We start from the raw sequence: 24,260 nt of genomic DNA on the forward strand, positions 1-24,260 counted from the left end.
ATAAAACGCAACCTTAACCCTACCAAACAGGAGACCTTATCAAACAGAATGCTGAAAATCTGCTTAACCTTTTAGATAAACATCATCATTAAAACTCTCTTGGTTAGGATTAAATAAAGCAGAGGGCAAGACAATAACAGAAGGAGATCATGAGGACAGATATGCTGGCTCTTCGCAAAGAGTAAGCAAATTAATAACGAGTGATTTTTAAAAAAAATGCAAAACAGAGTACTATACAGAACTCAGCTCAGTGAGGCCTGTGAAAAGGCATTAGAAAAGCAATAGGCAGGTCAAATGGCTCTCAAATAAAAGGGGAAACAGTGGAAACGGATTGGGAGATTCTCACAGGAAAGTTGTGGGAGCCGCTAAGGTCTGAAGGTGACGTCAATGTTGACATCAGAAGACTGCACGTAGGCAGGAGGAAGATAAGATACCTTCCTTCGTATTTTTGCTGAATCTGTTGGTGGCAGTTAAGACACTAGAGACAGAAAAGGTCAAACTTGGTGGGGCAGGGGGATTGGATTGATGTGTTGCAGGGAAGCTGTGGTTGGGTTGTCGCGACCAGTGGTGTGTACTGCTTAGACACCATTTAGCAGTCAGGTAGAAGTTACCAAGAAGTCTTTATTAACATTACTGAACTATGCAAATATTTACAGTAGAAGGTAAAGGTATGGAGGAGAGGACTTCATGGCATGTCCTTGGTTGCTACCTAGCTCTAGGTCAGGTGCCTTCTTACATCACCAGCGGGCGGTAATGTACTCAGTCCCAGATTAACCCTTAATGAACTGGATCCTTCTACTACAGTGGTCCTGTATTTAGCCATTTTGTGTTAGGTTTCCCTGGTGTAGAATGATGTTAGAAATTAATACAATGTGTGTGTTAAAAACTGGTACCTGCCTTTACAATTACTGTACTTTTATTTAAGCTCAATTTAATCAGGGTACTAGTTTTATCTTTTACTATTTATTGATAGCTTCAACATGTCATTTTGTGGTTTTGTCATAGTGATCGTGTTTTAAAACATCATGATTTCTGCCATGAATGGAACTGAGTGAAAAAACAGGAATTCTAATTTACATGTTCAAATAATGTAATGGTTTCATAATTAATTTGTTTATTATGTGTTTAAAAGTAATCAGATACTTAAATACAGTATGGGCTCTTCACTACAGGTGTGATAAAGTGTTTTCAATACCGTGCTGATAAATGTTTTAAAAACCATTTTAACAATTTATATTTGTCATTTCAGTGACATTCAGGAAATGAGATACCTTCTGAGAAATCTCATGGAATCCGTGCCACAATATCTTAAAATACAGGGTATGTATTTCACTTATTTATAAGTGTAAGCATATAAAAACTGCATGTTTGAAAAATTCTTTTTGAACAATATGTTCACTTTATATTTGCATGCTATCTAGACAGATCTTCATAGGGGCAAAGGATATACTCATATAACCTTGAAATGTGGCGTAGTGGTATCATCCCTACCGCTGGGCCAGAATCTCTGGGCTCAAGCCTCACTTCAGTGCTCGCTGGGCACGGACAGTGTGCTCATAGCACAAATGAACAGGTTGATTATCAACTTGTAAATCTTTCCAATACGCCTGATAACAGGCGGTAAGGCTGGGAAAGATTCCTGGTCAGCCACACTGAAGGCGGCAATGGCAAATCACTGCACAACTTTGCCAAGCATAATCAAGGTCCAATCCAATGGAAGTCCATGGATGCCAATGTCCTGGAGGAGGAATATTATATTTTAAAAAGTTTAAATATTAAAATCTTTGGGAACCTCAACCTGGTTCATAGGGGCGCAAGTTCAAAACACAAAAGACAATTTGGCACAGCAGCAACTCACCAAGGCTCCTTCGACAGCACCTTCCAAACTCATGACTGCTAATGTCTAAAAGAACAAGGGCAGCAAAAGACCACCACCTGGAAGTTCCCCTCCAAGCCACTCACCATCCTGACTTGGAAATATATCACTGATCCTTCATTGTCGCTGGGTCAAAATCCTGGAACTCCCTCCCTGACAGCACTGTCAGTGTACCTACACCACATGGACTGCAACAAGGAGGCAGCTTACCACCACCTTCTTAATGGCAATTAGGGATGGGCAATAAATGCTGGCCTAGCCAGTGATGCCCACATCCCATAAATGAATAAAATGATTGGTGTGGGAAATGAGAAAAACCACAACGGTACAATTGGGCATAGATTTTCAAATTGGGTTCCTTGGCACCCAGAGGATCCATGAAAAAATCCTGAGGCCATTTGATTTCTCCCCTTTTTTGCATGTTAGCTTACTAAATGGCTAATTTTGAGGCAATACGTTAATAAAGCATGTTTTCCACAATGGAAGAGCGTGTCATCCAACTCTCTCTGCTTTGGAAGTGAGAGCAAAGTGGCTATGGGAGTGGATGTAAGAGTGGGATAAAACAGAAATGGAGGAAGTGTAATAAAAGTGCATGAGGAGGGAGAGAGAGAAAAAGTGTGGGACAGAATGTTCCCAGAAGTGCATCAGCATTTTACCTGAATGTAAATGGGTGTTGTCACAGACTAGTAATCCAGAGCCCAGGCTAATGCCCTGGGGACATGGGTTCAAATCTCAAATTTAAATTCAATAGTCTCCGTGATGATGCCCATGAAAATATCAATCGTCGTAAAAACCCATCTGGTTCACTAACATCCTTTAGGAAAGGAAATCTGCCGTCCTTACTGGTCTGGCCTACATGTGATTCCAGACCCACAGCAATGGGGTTGACTCTTAACTGTCTTCTGAAAAGGCCTAGCAAGATACTTAGTTATACAAAATCACTACAGCAAAGTAGAAAAAAACTGGATGGACCTCCTGGCATCAAATTATGTGCACACAGCTCTGTCCACCCTGCAAAGTTCTCCTTACCTTTGTGGGCTTGTGCCAAAATTGGAAGAACTATCCCAAAGACCGGTCAAGCAACAGCCTTACTCATGGACTCATACCTTACAGCTAGTGTCCCAGACGCCACCATCACCATCCCTAGGTATGTCCTGTCTCACCGACAGGACTGGATCCAGTAGATGCAGCAGCACAGTGATACAAAGGTCAGGAGAGAGTTTCCCTGGGAGTCCTCAAGACTGAAATCTGTTGGCATCAGGTCAAACATGCGCAAGGAAATCTCCTACCGATTACCACCTACCACTCTCCCTCAGCTGATGAATCAGTTCTCCTCCATCTTTAACACCACTTGGAGGAAGTACTGAAAATGAAAAGGGCACAGAATGTACTCTGGCTGGGGGACTTCAAAGTCCATCAAGAACAGTGGCTCGGTAGAACCACAACTGACCAAGCGGCAGAGTCCTGAGGTCATAGTTGTAGACTGGGTCTTTGGCAGGTGGTGAGGTAACCAACACAAGGGAAAACCTACTAAAGCTGGTCCTCGCCAATCTGCCTGCCCATGACACTCAAGGCAGGAGAGACTACTACACAGTAATTGTGAAGACTAAGTCCCACTTTTACACTAAACAGACTTTCCATTGTGTTGTGTGGCACTATCACCGGGTTAAAGGGATATCAGAACAGGTCTAGAAGCTCATAACTGAGCTTCCACGAGGTGCTGTGGCCCATCAGAAGCAGCAGGGTTATATTCAACCACAATCTATAACCTCATGGCCTGGCATATCCCTCGCTCTATCGTTATCATCAAGCCAAAGGATGAACCCTTGTTCAATGAAGAGTGCAGGAGGGTATGTCAGGAGCAGCACCAGGCATACCTAAAAATGGGGTGTCAGTCTGGTGAAGATACAACACAGCACTACTTGCATGCCAAAGCAACCTGCAAAAGACAGAGCCAAGTGACCTCATAACCAATAGATCAAATCTAAGCTCCGCTGTCCTGCCACAACCAGCCTTGAATGGCAGTAAGCAACTAATAGTTGAAGAAAGATCCTTAATATCTTCATCTACAATGATGGGGGAGCCCACCACATCAGTGCAAAAAACAAAGCATTTTCAACCATCTTCAGCCATTAGTCCTGAGTGGATGATCTATCTTGGCCTCCTCCTGAGGTCCCCAGTATCACAGTTGCCGATCTTCAGCTAATTTGATTCACTCCACATTGTTATGACCGGTCCCAGACGAGGTCCCCCAATTTGTTAATTTCCCGAATGTGATCCCAATTTTGTTATGCGCCTGGGTGAGGTGGAATGAGCTGGCTCCCCTTCTTTACTGATTGTAACAAGATTAATTTAAAAGGAATCCCTGTCCCCTGTGGATACCTTTTCCCAGTCTGAATGTACTTTTTAGAAGGAGCCAATTTAACACTTTGACTCAAGAAAGCAAGTTTATTAGTTACTAGAACCTGAGAAAAATAATAAAAATGCAAAACAAATACACAGATCAGAAATGAAAAGTTAAGAGTCCAAATAGAAGTTTTAAAAAAATATGAATCAGCCTTTGGCTTGTCTGTGGTGCGTTTGGACTGCTAAGTTGAGGTTGGGGTCAAACTTATTTATTGGCAGAACATCTCCACTGCTCCTAATACAAGAGCTCTAAACTAGTGTAATGACGCTGCACAACGCTCTAAACCACAAACTCATTTATAAAACTCCATTGAAAAGTAGAGCCACAGGCAAAATCCCACATTTCTGCCCCAAAACTTACTCGGTCCAACTCAAACTCCCTTTCAGGATTTAGTTACTACCTTTAAAGCTACCCTTAATTCTCAGTCCCAAAATCCGTGGATCTGGCTGATACTTACAACTCCCCACATGGTTGGTCGTTCCGGTGTGAGCTGTAGGTCGGTGAATCAGGTTGACCATTCCTGATCCTCCTTGATGACTGCAATGCCAGAACTCACAGCCTTGGCCTTTTATTACAAATCTTGGTGATAGTATCAAAGTACCTGGAGCACATTCTATTTGGATAATTGGTGCTTAGCACCCCTTAATCTCTTAAGTCTGGTTTTTGCCTTGGTTCAGGCAACCCATTCATCGCGATATTGTGTCCACAACCGAAACAATGGACCCCATTACAATGTGATGTCTTTGAATCTCAAGTTAATTCCTCCTTATCACCCCACCAGCCTCCACATTCAAAGGATCATCCTCTGCCATTTCCGCCAACTCCAACATGATGTCACCACCAAACACATCTTCCCTTCACCATCCCTGGTGGCATTCCGCAGGGATCGCTCCTTCCAGGACACCCTGGTCCACTCCTCCATCACTCCCTACACCTCAACCCCCTCCCACGGAACCTTCCCATGCAACTGCAAAAGGTGCAACACCTGCCCCTTTACTTCCCCTCTCCTCACTGTCCAAGGGCCCAAACACTCCTTTCAGATGAAGCAGCATTTCACTTGTACTTCCCTCAATTTAGTCTACTGCATTCGCTGCTCCCAATGCGGTTTCCTCTACATTGGAGAGACCAAACACAGACTGGGTGACCGCTTTGCGGACACCTTCGGTCTGTCCGCAAGCATGACTCAGACCTCCCTGTTGCTTGTCATTTCAACACTCCACCCTGCTCTCATGCCTACATGTCCATCCTTGGCCTGCTGCATTGTTCCAGTGAAGCTCAATGCAAACTGGAGCAACAGCACCTCATCTTCCGACTAGGCACTTTACAGCCTTCTGGACTGAATATTTAGATCATGAACTCTCTCCTCCATCCCCACCCCCTTCCGATCCCCCTTTTTCCAATAATTTATATAGATTTTTCTTTTCCCACCTATTTCCATTATTTTTAAATGTATTTCCATCCATTGTTTTATCTCTACCTTTTAGCCTATTTCGATCCCTTCCCCCCCACCCCAACCCCACTAGGGCTTTCTGTAACTTGCTCGTCCTGCTTTCTACCCTTAATGTCACCTATTAGCACATTTCTTAGCTAATATCACTACCGTCAACACCTCTTTGTCCTTTTGTCTATGACATCTTTTGGTTATCTCCACCTATCACTGGCCCTCTATCCAGTTGTACCTGTCCCACCCCCCTTAAACCAGCTTACATTTCACCTCTCTTCTATTTTTCCTTAGTTCTGTTGAAGAGTCATACGGACTCGAAACGTTAACTGTGTTCCTCTCTGCAGACGCCGCCAGACCTGCTGAGTCTTTCCACGAACTTTTATTTTTGTTTTGGATTTCCAGCATCCGCAGTTTTGTGCTTTTATAAGATCCATTGCTCCTTAGCTGTTGTTGTTTGTTTGTGAGGTGGCTGTTTTCTAGGACCATTTGCAGTGATAGGCTCCCAGTTTCTTTAATTGGATTGTCTGATGGCACTTGCTTTGTGTCTTTGAGATGATAATATCCCAGTATCTTTACACAGTATCGATTTGGTTTCTGCATCGATATGTTTGAAGATACAGAAACCTTCATGTTGAGGTTTGGCCTGTTTTGTTTTACAGTGTTTATTAAATATAAAAACCCCAAAGCCATAAAGTCCAGCTGGAAGGGATTCAGATCCAACATGCACCATCATCCTCCTCTCGATCAAAGTGATGTAAGTTGTTGTCAACATGCCATCAAGCGGCACTTGCACATACCTGCTCACTAATACTCAGTTTGGGTTCCATCAGGGCCACTCGGCTCATAACCCAATTACAGCCTTGGTCCAAACATGGACAAGGAATTAAATTCCAGAGGTGAGGTGAGATAATAGTGACTGACCTTGACATTGAGGTATCTTTTGAAAGAAGTGTGGCAAATAGCCCTAACAAAGTTGAAATAAATGGAAATCAGAGGGAAAAATGTCCACGTTTTGGAGGTCAATCATCTCGGTCTCAGGACATCACGGCAGGAGTTCCTCGGGGTAGTGTCCTAGACCCATCTTCAGCTGCTGCATCAATGACCTTCCCTCCACCATAAGTACAGAATTAAGTGGGGCTTTTAGCTGATGATTGCACAACATTCAGTACCATTCACAACTTCTCAGATACTGAAGCAGTCTGTATCATTCAGGCTTGGCATGATAAGTGACAAGTGATGCTCAAGCCACACTAGTGCCAGGCAATGACCATCTCCAACAAGAGATATTCTAACCAACTCCCTTTGACATTCAATAGTATTACCCCACTAACAACATCCTAGGGATTACCATTGACCAGAAACTGAACCAGCCATATAAATACTGTGACTACAAGAGAGGTCAGAGGCTGAGAATTCTGCAGCAAGTAACTCACCTCCTGACTCTCCAAAGCCTGTCCACCATCTACACGGCACAAGTCAGGAATGTGATGGAATACTCTCCACTGGTCTGGACGAGTGCAGCTCCAACAACGCTGAAGCTCAACACTATCCAGGCCAAAGCACTCCATCCACCACCCTAAACATCCACCACTGATGCACAGAGGCAGCAGTGTGTACCATCTATAAGATGCACTGCAACAACTCACCAAGACTCCTGCAACAGCATCTTCCAAACCTCTGCCACCCAGAAGGACAAGGGCAGTGGATGGACAGGAACACCACCACTTGCAAGATCCCCTCCAAACCCCACACCACCCTGACTTGTAACTATATTGCTCTTCCTTCACTGTCTCGGAATCAAAATTCTGGAACTACTTCCCTAACAGCACTGCTGAGTGTACCAACACTACATGGACTGCAGTGGTTCAAGAAGGTGGTTCACCACCAGATTCTCAAGGGCAATTAGGGATGGCAACAAATGCTGGCCTAGCTACTGTAGCCTACATCCCATGAAAGATTACAAATCCTTCAGGAGTTCTGGTTCACAGTTCCTCAGAAGTGCATCAATATTCAAAAGGAGTTCCTCCACACAATAAAGCTCACTTGTGGCAATAACCAAACAAAAAATTCTGATGCAGGGATAGAGTCTTCTACTTTGTTTTTCCATTTTTGGTACCTTCATCTTACCTTTTCTTTCCCCCACCCCTGCACTTACTCCTCTCGCTTGTTTTACTTTCCTCCACTTTTTCACCTTGCGTACAATTCTTCTCCATTTCTGTTACTTTCCTCCCTCATTTTCACCTCTCTTTTGCTTTGCCTCCTCAACTATTTCCCCCTCATTTCCCCCCCCCCCCCACCACACTTTTACTCCTGAAGGCATCGGAGCTGTTATACTTCAAAACTGCAGGAAGCAGCATGAGAGAATTGGCGAGTGGGACCCCAAAGATCAATGAACAGGATTTTAAGGGACGCTGGGGAATGGACGGTTAAAACAAAAACTGACAAGGCGCCTTCTGCTAGATGTAATCAGCGCTTTACTGACCAGCCCAGATATGCCAATGTTTCTGAAGAGACTGAGGATAAGGAGTATTGGGAATACTTGCTGCAGACTAGGTACAAAAGATATAGATGTGTTTCATTTATCAGCAGTAATACATCTCACCTTGATAAGCACTAAACTATCTTCCCAATGCAGTTAATTAAAATCTTACATATATATCTGCTTAAAATGGCAAATGTTAAGAGATCTGAATGAAAAGTGGGATAGAAAGCAACATGCTAACTCTATTAACTGGGTATCATGGTGTAGATTTAGGTTATTTTTGAATCCAAGCAGAAGGCATGTCAGGACTCTGCAATATATTATATATTCTGGTGTTATAATAGTCCGAGTGATAAAGTGAGAAAAAGTATGCTGAACAAAGGAACTATAAAAAACTCATTCTGATTAGAACTTTTAACTGTTTTTTGGCAGTATTTCAAAAAATCTATTTCACATGTAAACTTTATAATGCAAGCAGTGAAGTGCTAATTACCATAATTGGTTAGACGATTTTTTAAAAATATAGAATCCACGGAGCAGAATAATGACATCCAATGGCAGGACATTGTAGAAAGTATAACCTGTTTCTGGTGTATCATACAGACAAAATTACATGTAACCTTTAGCACACTGAATTACAAGAATTGAGAGATTTAGAGGTGATTTCTCTTATTTGTTATAACACAACTCCTTTTCTAAAAAAATGTCTGTAAAGTTTTGTACGTATATATTTTTCAATTATTTAAGTTCAAAAACTATAGCAAGACAGTAGTGGAGATGGTACCTGTGATGAATGGCTTCAGTTATGTGAGGAGACTATAAAAGCTGGGATGGTTCTCCATAGAGAAGAGAAGATTAAGAGGAGATTTGATAAAAGCAAGTTATAGTGCAGCAATTTACGGGTTGGCGAGCAGGGGCGGGGCCCACTCACTGACGCGTAAAATGACACATGGTGATGTCGGGTGGAACTCCTGACATCACCGCACCCCATTTAAATTTTCAGGAAGGCGGGGGTGCAGCAAAATCAGCTGCGCGTCCACTGACCTGTCAATGGCCAATTCAGGCCATTGACAGTCAATTAAGTAATTAAAGGACCTGCCCGTCCAACCTTAAGGTTGGCGGGCAGGCCAGGATCCCAGGCGCTAATTAGAAAAGGCATGAAATCTCATCTATGGGCAGGATGAGGTTTTATGTATGTTTTAAAATATTTTAATAAAATTTTTGTAAAAATTATGGACATGTCCCAACTCATGTGACAGTATCACACGAGGGGACATTAGGGAAATTTTATTTTTTTATTTTTAGCTTTTTGACATTTAGAGCCGATCTCTCCGAGGCTGCACTTAGCCTCAGGGAGATGAGTGTGCTCTATCGTGCACATGCGCGAAAAAGCGCACTCGCAATTTTGGGAATCCCCCGCCCGCACAGGAAGTGCTTCTGTGCGTACGTCACGCTGGGCAGGCCTTAATTGGCCCTCCTTCGTAAAATGGCTCTGCGGCACCGATCGGAAGGGCGCCTGTGCACCCCCGCCCTTCAACTTCGCCCCCGGTGCGGGGAAAATCCTGGCCATAATGATCAGAAAACCACTCCTTGAAAAGGTGGTTGAAGCAGATTCAATACTAACTTTCAAAAGAGAACTGGATATATACTCGAAAAGGAAAAATATTGTCGGGCTAGAAAAGGAGCAGGGGAATGTGACTAAGAGCTGGCACAGACACGAATAACCACTTCCTCTGCTTTATGATTTTGTGGAAACAAAAGCTACACCATATAGTTACATAAAGCTGTAATGCTGAAAACTTGTGATCTTGTATTTAGCACAGTCAATCGTGAGTTAGGTTGTTACCTATATAGACTGAAGACTTAGTTGGCTTAAGGTACTCAGAAAACTGCAGTACAACCAAATAATGTAACTTGGTGAGGATTACTAAAGTGAATGCTTAAAATGGTTGACTGTAGCACTGGAGCTGAAGGCAAGGAGGCAGTGTCAGCAAAGCAAATGTTCACCTAGGTTCCTCCAGACCATCTCCAGGTGGCAGCATTGCATTGGCCGATTTGTGTAGCTCCATAAATACCTGTCGTTTCTTAACATGCCTGAAATTTATCAATCTGGAAAGGGCTTAGTGTCAATTTCTCTGATTTATGCATTATGCAAGTTAGCCCTGAGCTAGTTACTGTCTTTAAATGGGTGGGGAGCTTTTTGATGACTATCTTAACAGATTCCTTTGTGCCCATTGTTAAGTGAGGGATGCAATTTTTACTCAACCCATATGAATGTTCCTAGGGTGTGGTTGATGAGGAGGGAAGGGAAATCACAGCACAATACCCATTTCATTCAATTTAAACATGCAGGCATTACCGCTAAATATTACTAATGTCATGATTTTCCCAAAGTAATGAAATAAAGGTAATTTTGACCCAACAAAATAAAGTTCTCTTTTTTAAAAACACAACAGCAATACTGCAGTCACCACAGAGGAAATAAATGGCATGAAAAAAATTAAATTAATAAACATCTGGATGATGGCAACCAGGCCATTAGTTCAATTTCTGTACACTTTACAGCCTATAATCAAATACGTGACATGGTCCCACAGCTCTGCAATGCTGCCTGATACAAGACAACAAGGGTGACCCAAAATCAGTTTCTCAGATCTTACCATTTAATGGCACAACGCATTGAAGTATCAAATTGATTTTTCCTTAGGAGTAATGTTGTCCAACACAGAAATAAGGTATTCCAGAATCCTTATATATTAGAGATGAGGAACTAATATTTTGGAGGGGATTCATCCTTGGTTTATGTTTTGTTAAACCATAGGCTGGCAACATGTTTTTGAACAAATGCACAAACCCACTCAACCATACACTCTGGCTAGAAAATCAGAAAGCCTTTTACATGACACACAAAAAAACACTTGCCACAAGTGCTTAATTATTTGTAAACTCTTGGTAACGCCAAAATTTATTCCTTACTCTGTACTTTTTCCACCCCCCCCCCACCCCCCCAACCCACAGATGAATACTGCTTGTCGACCCCATCACCCACACGTCCAAAAACTCGGAAGAGGAAAAAATGCGGACTATGTTGTATAAAGAAATGAAACCATTTGTTACGCCCATCAATTCTTACTAATTAAAAGTCATAGCTTAGGATAATTGGAATTATAGGTATTTAAATTTGTTGAATACATTTGTTTATGAAACATTCAGCAAACGAAGAAGTGTAATATCAAAAAAACGGCTTTGGCAATTTTAATCAGTGGTGTAGAATAGTTACCAATGTAGAATTTTTTTTTTGGCTTAACACTCGGGTATTTATTTTGGATTCTTAAAACGCTATAATACTGTTTAATGCTGTGTTAGCTTCTTTTGTGCCTTGCTGTTTTTACAATAATCCCGTCCTCTGTATTGAAATATGAAAAATATAATAGCATTTTCTTAAGTGAGCACTAAACATGGAAAAATAAACCTGCTGTACAGAGCAATATGGGCAGTAAGATGTGGTTAAATGAAAGTTATATTGTGTGAAGAAGCTACAGGAAGCTATATGACTCAGTAACAAAAAATAAAATTGTATGCAGCAATAATTTCTTCTCAAATGATTTTTTTTTTGGTGAATGGATAGTGCACATTTTAAAATGATGAGATTACAGTGCGAGCAGGGCGAGTGCCGCTTCATAATCTCCGAGGCACAGAGTTGCCTCAGGGAGATGAAGTGTTATATAAAAAAAAAATAAGAATGTAATGAAACGTCTGCTCATGTAGGACATGGTATTAATTAAGTTTTAAAACTTTTATTTTATTTTTACTTGCTTTAGGAAACCTCATCCTGCCTGTGGATGAGGTTTCCTAAAAAGTGCAAAAGCTGCTTAACCTTTGCCTGCTTGCCAACCGAAGGTTGGATGGGCAGCGAAAAATTCAACTTAATTGATAATTTATTGACCTTCATAGGCTGCAGACTCTGACCTGCACCCGAACAAAATATCACAAGACTGCGCGTTGATGTCGGGACACTCACCCGATGTCAACGTGCGTCATTTTATGCTTAAGCAGGTTGGGCTGCCTGCCGAGCTAAAAACTTTATCCTAATGTTTTAAGGAAGCACCAAGGACAGAACAAGTATTTTATTCTTCAATCAGAAATGCTATAATCTGAAGTCACATGACTTCATTCCAATCTCGTTACAGCTCAAAACTACGGATCAGCTTCCGATTCATTTCGGCTGACAGACTTTGTAATGTGTGTAATGAATGCACAGTAAACAAAACAGTTAAAACTAAACCACGTCCAAACACTCCAAATCACACAGAGCAAGAGGGTGGGATAAAATTCAAGAGCAAGAAAATAGCAAAGAAAAATATTTTCCCCTATTTATCCATCACATGGCTTAAGCTATGTTAACAGCAGTGCCAAAGATGGGATTGGACATAATATTAAGAGGTGCCTTAAGCATTGTTGCACAACACTTTAAAACACTACATCAACAAGGCCAAACTTAAAAGAATACCTCTACTACACAGATGTAATTTTTTGTTTTCACACACAAGCTATTTTTTTTGTCTAGACTGGGTAAGCTAATCACTTTTGGACAGCTTTGGGCTGAGAGCCTGTTTTCATTAGAAGGTAGATTGAGCATCCAAAATTCACTTCAAAGAGATTTTCTTTCAATGAGTTGGATTCAAATCCATATCCCAAAAAAGAATAATTGCCTAACCCACTATCAATTAATCCAACCAATTGACTCTTAACAATGCTTCCATAAAGTCATGATAACCTAAATGAGCTTTTCTTGCACCACCTTGTAATGCTAATCCATTTAGAAATATGATGTGGGTACTTTAGATTATATTTAACCCTACCTTTAACATCCTGGGGAGCTATCATTGAAACTTGGAGCAGCCACATAAATACTGTACTTATGAGAACAGCACAAAAGCTTGGTATTTTGCTGTGAAAAACCCATCTCCTGAGACCCCAAAAGACTTTCCACCATTTTCAAGATACAAGCCAGAATTGCGATGGAATACTCCCCACTTGCCTGGATAAGTTCAGCTTCAACTCAAGACAAAGCAATCCTCTTGAATGATACCCTATACACCACCTTAAACATTTACTCCCTCTACCACTGATGCAACATGGCTGCAGTGTACACCATCTACAAGGTGCATTGCAGTAACTTGTCAACGATTTTTCAACAGCACCTCCCAAATCCACAAACCTCTACCCCACCTAGAATTTCAGGGCAGCAGGTGTGTGGGACCACCACCAAGTCACACCATTCTGACTTTGAAATATATCACTGTTCCATCAGTGGCGCTGGGTCAGAATCCTGAAACACCCTACCAATCAACATTGATTACCTTCATCACATGGACTGCAGCTTTGCAAAATAGCTCACCACAACCTTTAAGGACAATTAGAGATTGACAGTAAATGCTGACATTGCCAGCGATCCCCAAATCCTGTGAAAAGGATTTTTAAAAATTTTAAGTCCGAAGATGTGCTTAATGCCAAACAATAACTTTTAATCCACTGACTGGAAACATGAATTAAGCTTTTTAAAAAAGTATTTTTAAAACAGACTAAAAATGACTTGAACTCACAGCCAAGATGGTCACCTAATTTGCATTACTGTACATTCCACATACTAATCTCCATTGAGATAAAGATGGCATGTTTGCAAAACCAATCAAATACAATGGCTCCAATGGAGTCTGAAGGACTCAATCTCCTGATTTATTAGCAAGTCATCTATGGCAATCATGTATACAACTGTTGGAGAAGGGCCATTATGATTAATCACTTGAAAAATGGTACTTGTCTAAGAAGAGGAATTCCTAGGCCTGACCTAATCATTTACAATTTGAATACACAACCATGTTTGAATTACTGGTGAAATGGAGAAGGCAGTCACATGATAAGCAAAACCTTTTGTGCATTTTAAACACATTTTTCTGCGGAACTGAACAAGCAGCTGAGAAGCCAAGAAAGATCCTTCCTCCCTCTCTCTCTCTCTCCACCCAACTTGCAAACTTTTGGACCACATCTGCTATTGCTGACTCTCACTCCATGTGCAGCAGACAGAAATTTTAAAGAAAGAACTCAATTCCACAGCCATGTCTCCAGAAGAACAACCAACTCAGTCGACCATATCTTTAAAATCAGGACCATTGAGAGCATCGAATTCAGCCTGACACCTGCCATGTCATGAAGCAATTAACTGTATACTCTTTTTTTTTAAAAAAAGACTAATTTGGCCAGCCTATCCTTTCCCATTCTAATCTGTAGGTGTGTGTGCGAACTTGAGCGTGTGAGAGAGGAAGGCGTGTGCATACATTATCTTACTTAGATCAGCTCAAGAATAATAAAGCTAACCTCTCTCTTTATTAAACTTAAGAAAACCTCTCCTATTGATTTTTTTGTGATCACAGCTTGTAAGCAGTTAAATATTTCACTGAACTGACACGTATAACCTTTTAAAACAAAAAAAGCTTGTTGCGGTAAAACGAGGAGAGGGGAGCCATTTGATCCCTTCTCACCTGGTCGTAACAGCTGAAACATTTATTAAACAAGATTAAGATTGCATGATATTGTTAATGCATTTTATCAGCCTTCTGAAAGTGGAAAGTTGTACAAACATTGCTGGGGCTTTGTTTGAGGCTCAGGAAACAACTTATGAAAATAAAACAAGAATGTAAGAATACCAATTTATGGTTGTGAAACCATCAGACATCTCAGAAGTCTCTTTCCCTTGGTGATATATCTCTTTAACGTGAAAGGTTTTCTAGTGTATCCACCCATAGAAGATGGATATCTTTCACTTAACAGGCAACAGTTATTGGAAATCCTTCTGAGGAACAAAAAGAGTCCCATAACTCAATTAGATGCTGCTGAAGCTCTGCATGCATAACTGGTGAAACCAATATACAAGCGGCAATATATCACGTTTTATGGGTGCACCATCTGATTTATACAAAATCTTGTCATTGTAAATCTAATTATAGAATCATAAAATGATTACAGTACATAAAGCCATTTGTCCCATCATGTCTGCGCCAGCTCTCTTAAGAACAACTGGTTCCATCTAGTCCGACTCCATGCCTTCTCCCCATAGTACTGCAATTTTTTTCATTTCAGATAATTATCCAATTCTCTTTTGAAGGGCTTGATTAAATCTGCCTCCAACACACACACAAGCAGATCTTAACCTCGTGCTGCATAAAAATGATTTTCCTCATATCACCACTGTTCCTTTTCAATATCCTCTGGGAACAGTTTCTCCCTCTCTATTCTGTCCAGACCCCTCATGCTTTTGAAGACCTTGATTTCTTAAGGAGAGTATTGAGAGATATCAGAAAGCCTACTAGAATTGTTTTTTTTTTTTACAGACTGTATGAGAAAACCGGAAATAAAAATAAAAATTTGTCATTTCACTGCTTTTTTGCAGTTGAATATTTAGAAACAAAGTGCTAGGGGCAATTGTTAAACTACATAAGTACAAGGCTGCTGAAACAGCAACTACAATGGACTGCTGATTTATGATGCTCAGGTACATTTTAGTTAAGTCAACTATAATATTTTTGGATTAAGGAGTTAAGAAATAATGATTGGTTATTTAGTTGAATTTTTTTTTGTTCATATTGTTACTTACCTCAATGCAATTTTGAAAATGTAATTTTGAAATTTTTATGGCATGTGGGAGATAGTTGCTTAGGTTCTTTGATGGAAATTTGCAGAATTGTGGTTGTTTTGTACTTTATTTCATAAAATTGCTGCATCAGCACTCCGGGTTTACCTACACCACATCGACTGCAGCAGTTCAAGAAGGTGGCTCACCACCAAGGGCAATTAGAAATGGGTAATAAATGTTGGCCTAGCCAGCGACACTCATATCCCGTGAAAGAATAAATAAAGAAAAAAGATAAACAGCTGCATTTTTCAAAAAAATTTAGCATACATGAAGTAGTATCCAGATCATTAGAATTTTGTGTGCCAATAACCTTCCTGATGCATAATCTAACTCAGCTGAGATTTGGTGGAGGGGGATAAAGAGAATTTACCTTCCTTCTTCACTACTGTGTTACTTGAGTATGTATAGCTGAAAGTTTAAGAATGTTAATAAGGCAAATATTAACAGCTAGCCTGCCTAACAAGGTGAATATTTAAAAGGCTTGGATGTGACCCCTATTGTAGATGGAAAAATGAAGACTAATTTACATGCAATATCCAGTATCATGCTTTATGTGAAACAAAGTGTGTCAACTTCATGTAAGGATTAATCTGGGGTTAGTTTTGATGCTCTGTTTCAGAAAACCTGAGGCTCACCATTAAGGTGCACATGTGAGTGGCTACCCAGGCAGAAACAGAGGAGGTGCTGAGGAACAATACTTCAGCAAGGATTTGGGGAGAAAATTAACAATGTGCCAGGAAAATCTGTTTATATTGGAGCACATCCGGGTGCAAACAAAAAAGAAAACCACATGCATCAGGGACATTGTTACAACTTTTAGCCTTTGTAATTATAGAATGCTATCTAAACCAGTTTCTGCAAAGTCCTTGGCTCCTTTTGTGAAGATCATAGGGCAAGACGACAAACAAAACAATAAGATTTAAAATGATCTGCATGAGTAAACTGGCACTTTAAAGTGTTATTTTTTTATTTTAAAACTAGTTTGCCCAATGTCACTTCACATGTTCTAATTACATTTGTTTAATGTTGTGATTCTGGATCTAAACATGTGTAACAAAGGATTCTGATAAAACACCCATGTTCTCAATTTTACTATCAATTATAACAGTACAGGATGGCTAACAGTACTTTATTTTTGATTTACTGAAAGGCAAGATATAATATTGATGTAACTGAAACACAAAGTAATGGCAATGTATAAAAACACACTAGACAATACTATAGAACAGTATTATTTACCCTAGTTCTTCAGTATTACTGCACAATGCTCCAGCATTACTCCAAATTTGTTTACCTCCTAAAGCTGTGGAAAAGAATTTGTACAGCAAAATAAAAGTTGTGGAAGTAAAGCAGTTCAGTTAATCTTAGACATTTGAACCCCTGTTTAAAAGCTGAGAGGACAAATTGAACTATGAATGAATTACACAATGCAAGACAATCTTCAATAATCTGGATAATTTATTAGTTACAGAAGGGAAAATTTACTGATATTTTACATAGTGCAAAGTATGCTTTAATTACTGAATTATGTACACTACAATGCAATGCAGTATGCTGTCATTTCATGCACAAAACAGATCACCCTTCATATAACTAATTTTCCAATCTTTACTTTGCACTTTTTCTGTTTTGATTCATATTCTAAAAATAACTTATGAGACAATAAAATACAAAGATATTAATTGTATTTCTTATTTAACATAAAACAAGAGGTACATTACTGAATGTTAACAATCTCAGTTTTCTCTGCCTCTTCGAAGGAAACACAATCGCATGACTTAATTTACAGGATTGATTAGGCAAGTCTGGTTAACATTTCCAAATAGTACACTTCATGTTCAGGTCACATCTCTCAACTGCAATTCCTTTAGCACTGAGCATTAGAAACCTAATAAATCCTGTGTTCACCGGGATGCAAACCTGGGAATGTGTCCAAACAGAAATGTTTATGTCTCACAATATTTTGCTTTTCAAAACAAGCAATGTACATGAAAAAAAATCCTGGCTCCTATTAACTGGAATATGAGAAGGATCCACTGGATTATCCACACACCATTAATATATAAACTGCAGATAACCATGGTTTGAAATTCAACTTGGATGGTATTTTAAGTTAGTTTTAAAGCCATCACCTTGATGGAATACACTTCCCTCCTTTTGAACAATATTAATATAATGTAGGATTTAAGATGGTTCAGGACATTTGCTTACGTTAGAAAAGAGCCAAATTATTTAAGAACTTAAGGCAACCAATTCATTTTGAAAGTTGCTTTGCTTAATATATTAGTTCTTTATTAAGAATTAAATACTGGAGATTGTTCAAAAGTCTCCTCTGTTTTGTATACCAATTGTTCTATTTTAGGTATAAATTTACAAATGCAATTAACTATTTCAAACGAAAAGGTAAAGGAGGTCTCTCTAAAAAGGTTAAAAATATTTTCCTAAAAGTCTTAACAGCACCAGATGTTGCTATAGATCAAGTTCTACACCACCTACTGGTGCTACCAGAAAATACAGATTTCCAAGTACATTTAAGTGCATTACTGTGGAATCAGCAAACACCCTCTGTAAAACATCACCATACACCAGTAGTTTTATCCCATCATTTCTATAAAGCAACAAAGTTTTCATACTGAAAATGTTTTCTCCTTTGCATTAATGAGTGACAGAATCACCAGTCGGGATTCCGTGTCATTTTGAATGTGACGCAACATTCAATTCAATTTGGTTTCATCATAAGCCATCTGAAAATTTAGCTCTGGCACATGTGCAACATAGTGTTGCCCACTGTTAAACACAACACTTGTCAAGATTAGCTTGTGTTAGTTGAGAAATGTCAATAAAGAAAACCTGCAGTTGGTTAATGCACACTTCATTTAAGCCTTGCAACTCAGAGTAATAAAAGTAAGCATAATTTCTTTACATTCAGTCCTGCAACTAGCAAACCTATTTACTTCGTAAATATTCAAGCAGAGCTGAAGATCTGATAGTTAATTGTTAATGACATTAAAAATATGCTGTCCCTGTGTATTTTATGATACAATACATCCTGTGGATTTACTGAAACTGCTGCCAGCAATTCAAGGTAAAATAAATTTGCACAACGATCATGATGCAAGTCCCTGGTATGATTTGACTAGTCAAGTGTATATGAATGCTGCTAAATAAATTTCAGCTTAAATGGATCTAGGCTACTCATTTGTTAACTTTTGAACGTAGGGTCAATTTTTAAATGCTATTAAGACATAAAAATGTTACCTCAGTAACTAGATTCACAAAGATAATCCATCGAGTATATTACTCAGTTACTGCCGTCATTGCTTAAGCGACAGCACCACAGGTACAGTGTGCAACTATACAAGTAAAGAGTTCCAAAGTTGAAATTGTAGTAGAAAAACACACCTAACTTGCATCCTCAGAAATTGCAAGCCTGATCAGATAAAAAGGAACTATTAGTTAACTATATAATCACTACTATTATCATTCATGTTTCTGTAAACTTATGTAGCACAATGCTGTAAGGAAAATATTAAAAAGAATTTTGCTTGTTCATCTCATTTAAAATTAATAGCATTTTCTGGTACAGTCCCATGCATGCATAAGGACATAATTATGTATTTAATAAATATATAAATGTTTCACATTGTTTCAGGTTAAATCCCAAAAAATTTTTTTTTTTGGGGGGGGGGGGGGGGGGGTGTGTGTGTGTGGAGAGAGTGGGTAGAAGGAAGAAATAGGAATTTAGAACTTGAGAATAAAGAGCTGTGCAACATCTGATTACCCATTTAATCAACTTTCTAAATACAAGTCAGGTCTACACTTATCTAACCCTGCCATAAGCAAATTCCAGATCAGGTCCCAGTAATGCTCTTTTTTTTTTTTTACAGCCAGTAATGGTCGATAGTTTTATTATATACAAGTCTTGTCACATGCATCTTTATCAGTTTCAAGCTATTGCACATAACTGGATACCACTGGACTTTGAAGATGAAAAGTAGTAGTTTGTACAAGGAGATCCCTTAAAAACACTATCATTGCTATTTAAATTTCATACAGAAGAGCTTTTTAAATCAGTCAAATTAAATTCTGCTATAAAACTACTGCCACTTAAGAGATTGAATTTCTTGTAAACAAAACTACGGGCTTTTCTCCACCAACAATTTTTACATTTTCTCCAAAGATTCTGAAAGGACTTTCATGAACCATCTAGAAAAAAACATTTATTTTATGATTCAAAATACACCAAACAATTTGGGTCAATGGAGGTTTTGAGATGATACAAAACTTGCTAACATGTGATTTTATGATGCAGCTATACAATTACTAATTTGGATCATAAATCAGTGAAAAGATTGAAATGACAAGGTTACAAACAGCAAGTTCTTAAATTAATTGTTCCTATACACGTTTAAGTGTTCCTGAGGTCGATGTATTGTTTTGTTTACAGTAACCCTCTAGGTAGACTCGAATGATTGCTCACAAAAGGTTTTGTATAGTTAGCTGTTTAATATATGCTATGAAATTTGAAACAGCAACCGAGGTTTTCTGAATCACATACAAGCAAAATTTGAATATTGCTTTGATCAAATCAAATGTTAGGAAAATGGTAAGTTAATCGGACAGAAGATCAAAATAAATTCAGACTTTGCAAGATGAGAAATAAATCAAATCATTTAATTCTTTAATGTATTAAAGAAAAAAACTTCCAATTATTTTGCAGCTTGTACATATGGCTTTTACACTACAAACTTGGAAAAATATATACTAAACGAGATATTTAACCTGTTCTAAATAAAGTGTAACCTTGAATGGGGACACAAGGCTTTTAACAGCTGCTTGTGTTTCAATGCAAAAATTGACAAAACGATTTTCGTAATCCCACGAGTCTACCCAAAAATAAATTTAGTTCTATAAAAGAGCTGCTGGTCCAGGATCTCTAATTATTCATAGATTTGGCTCTCTGATTCTGCATGTTGAGAGCCTTCGCTCTCTGTTGTTGCGTCTGTCTGCCCCACTGTGTCTAGTTCTTCTATATCACTTTGCCCGTTGTGATCTTCCTCTGTATTATCAATATTTTTGCCAAGCTGTAATGTTTCCAGTGTTTTTTGTGCTTCTGATACCCAATCATCAATTCTGCTGCTAAATGTTACCACAATGGCAACAGGTTCAGAGGCATAATCTTCTTCTTCTTCCTCCTCCTCCTCCTCCTCATCATCATCTTCCTCCTCAAGCATATCTGGTACAAGAGTGCTGGTGGTGCTTATCATGGAGGAATTAAGAACATCCCTGCAGCTACCATCAAGTGATCCTGTCTCAGTGCTCTGCTGAGAGGCCCATTCTAACATATCGTCAGTTTTCCCTTCTTCTTTGTCTGAACCAGAGGATTTTGTAGCATGGGTTGTCTGACCCACAGAAGAGCTAGTGGTTATTCCCAAGATTGGTTTGTTGGCACTGCCTATGACTGCTGGCAAACTTGAAGACTTATCCAGAACAGTGGTCGCACTTGGTGTGGGTTTCTCACTCTCAGAACATTCAGGTGCATCAGTGGCCTCTACCATATTTCGCCAGTTTGTTTCTAAATAAAAAAGGCATTTTAAATTTATGAATTGACATTTTTGAGGTACAAAAAAAAGGGGAACATTGCAAGAAATCCTCAATTCTTGAGAATGATGGCTTTCTAAAATTAGTTTCCATTCATTTCTCAAAGACTGTGCACCTTAACATGATACATTACAGAAATGAAGACAATAAATGAGCTATTTTCACAGTGCGCAATTTCCTACAAACATTATACACCATACAAGACAGACCAATTCTTAGATTTTAGTGAATCCAAATGGCTAATTTTTATGGGTGATAAAGATTCCATGACATTAATCATGAAGACAGGGATAAACCTGCTAGATATAATATTCCCAGAGGATATCCATGATGTAATGTTTTCCCTATAGCCCGATATAAAAGAAGTGCAATCAAAACAAAGAACATGGATGCGCTTGTAAATGAAAATACAAATTTTACCACTAGCCAGATTTAACCACACATTCCAATCACTATTTCACATGTTGCATTTGGGAAAGCATGCTGCAATATAGACATAAAAACAGAAAATGATGGAAATACTCTGCTCAGGCAGCATCAGTGGAGGGAGAGTTAAGGGTTCAGGTCAATGACTCTTCAGCAGACCTGTTTTTATTTCAAATTTCCAGAATCTGCAGTATTTTGCTTTCGAATTACAGCAATACAGATTTGTTTCAAGACAACTCAAGCATAACAAATGTCTTTTTTAACATCAAAAGAAATTCAAACGTGTAGTAGAACAATAAACATTTTAAAAATCAGACAAATCACAATCTTGCTAATGAACAAACGAACATATGAACAAGGAACAGGAGTAGGCCTTTCAATGCCTCAAGCCTGCTCTGCCATTTAATATCATGGCTGATCTGATAGTAACCTGAAATCTGCATACCACCTATTCCAGATAACCTAAAACGCCCTAGCTAACTATGAATCTATCCACCTCTGCCTTAAAAATATTCAAAGGCTCTGCTTCCACCACCTTTTCAGGAAGAGAGTTCCAAAGATTCATGATTCAGTGAAAGAAAGTTTGCCTCATCTCTGTTTTAAATGGGTGATCCTTTATTTTTAAACAGTGGCCCCTAGTTCTAGATTTTCCCACAAGAGGAAACATCCTCTCCACATTCATACTGTCAAGACCCCTCAGGATCTTACATGTTTCAATCAAGTCGTCTCTTACTGTTCTAAACTCCTGCACAAGCCTAGTCTGCCCAATCTTTCCTCATAAGATAACCCACCCATTCCAGGTATTAGTCTGGTAGCTTCCAATGCATTTACATTCTTCCTTAAATAACGTGATCAATACTACACACAGTACTCTGCCAGTGGTCTCACTAGCGCCCCGTACAACTGAAGCACAACCTCCCTACTTTTGTATTCAATTGCCCCAGCAATAAATAATAAAATTCTATTAGCTTTCCTAATTACGTGCTGTATTTGCACACTTGGCTTTTGTGATTCATGCACAAGGATATCCAGATCCCTCTGCACCTCAGAGGGATTTTCTCAGACAGATTTTTCAGCAGAGTTAATCTCTGCCTTGTTAAATTTTGGGATTAACACTTAACTGATGTGTCTGCATATTACATAAATCTATTATTGTTTACTTTGGTCAGAAGTGAAATGCATCACACAACATTACCCTGGTGGCAAAATTGATCCCAACATTGTTTGCTTACCATATTCCTTTTCATTCACTTCGGAAATGGGTTCAGATATTACGCTGCAGAATGAAATTGCGCTTGCTGCAGAAGGGTTACGAGAATGGCCCATGTGCGATACCTTTCTGGTGTGCTTCAAGGCCTCCTCAGCTTGCTCTTGTTCCAAAGCTGTCACCATATCACGGTACGCCTTACGGGCCTCCTCAGTTAATGCCACCAGCTTATTAAACAAGCTCTAAACATGGAAATTAGACAACTAGTTATTTGAAGTTACATTATCAAAGAGAAGCCTTCACATACTGCAGTAAGCCAGGGTGATGAAGGGAAAATCATGAAGGACAGAGTTCACTCATGATACTTTGACAGCTAGTAATCCTACCTTCCTATAACATGTAAAGCTAATTTCCCCCTGGTTTGTTAAGGAAAAGAGGGTGGTTGGAGTTTAGTTAGGAAGTTATAGAACATAGGGTCAGGGTGGCTGAACATGCATGTAAGATATCCCATAGTCAAATAAAGGGCCAGATGGGGAAGAGTGAGGGCTTTGGAGATGTGGTGGGTTTCAGGGCTAGAGAAAGTTACAGAGATAGGCAGAGCAAAGACATGAAGGGAATATTAAATTAGAGGCGTTGGGAAGACCAAGAGTCAATGTGGTGATGGTGAGCTTGGTGTGGGATAGGATACAGAGTTATGGATAAGGTGAAATTTAGATAGCATGAAGGATGGAAGGTTGGCTGGGAGAACACTTGAACAGTTGAATCCAGGACGTGACAAAGGCTGGGCAAGAGTTTCAGAAAAACATGGGGCTGACGCAGGAGTGGAGATGGTTAGTGTTACGATAACAGCTTTGGTCTTTCCAAAACAGCAGGAAATTGTGGCTCATCCAAAACTTTTCTGGTCAAGCGCCCCACAGCACAGAGATAGGAAATTATGGCAACTTGGGTTGTTGTGGGTGAGAATTTCTGCAGTTCATAACAGTAACAGAAGATTAGCTATTTTTCAATGCTCCAACATTAAGAACAAAGGTTAAAATACCCTGCAAATTATTGGTCCATCAGTTTAAAGTAACACTATGAAAAACATCAGTATATTTAAAATAATATTTAAAGCTTATTAGAAT

General features: G+C 39.3%; 2 protein-coding genes across 7 annotated transcripts in view; one reads left to right on the forward strand and one right to left on the reverse strand.

Annotated features, from left to right (window-relative positions):
• LOC121270044 (regulator of G-protein signaling 7-binding protein-like) overlaps positions 1-11,736 on the forward strand; it is a 33,674-nt gene extending 21,938 nt beyond the window's left edge. Inside the window, exons 5-6 of the mRNA XM_041175366.1 lie at positions 1,250-1,320; positions 11,228-11,736. Coding sequence (XP_041031300.1) covers positions 1,250-1,320; positions 11,228-11,313 — 157 coding nt within the window. The 3' untranslated portion in view covers positions 11,314-11,736. The remainder of the gene's footprint in view (positions 1-1,249; positions 1,321-11,227) is intronic.
• Positions 11,737-17,342: 5,606 nt separating this feature from the next.
• secisbp2l (SECIS binding protein 2-like) overlaps positions 17,343-24,260 on the reverse strand; it is a 64,589-nt gene continuing 57,671 nt past the window's right edge. For all 6 annotated transcript variants that reach the window (XM_041174861.1, XM_041174860.1, XM_041174862.1 and 3 more), the window contains 2 exons: positions 23,162-23,378; positions 17,343-21,477 (listed from right to left, as the gene is read on the reverse strand). In XM_041174861.1, the coding sequence (XP_041030795.1) occupies positions 20,843-21,477; positions 23,162-23,378 (852 nt within the window). In that variant the 3' untranslated portion in view covers positions 17,343-20,842. The remainder of the gene's footprint in view (positions 21,478-23,161; positions 23,379-24,260) is intronic.

Source organism: Carcharodon carcharias, chromosome 26 (genome assembly GCF_017639515.1).
Source record: "Carcharodon carcharias isolate sCarCar2 chromosome 26, sCarCar2.pri, whole genome shotgun sequence".
Classification (NCBI taxonomy): domain Eukaryota; kingdom Metazoa; phylum Chordata; class Chondrichthyes; order Lamniformes; family Lamnidae; genus Carcharodon; species Carcharodon carcharias.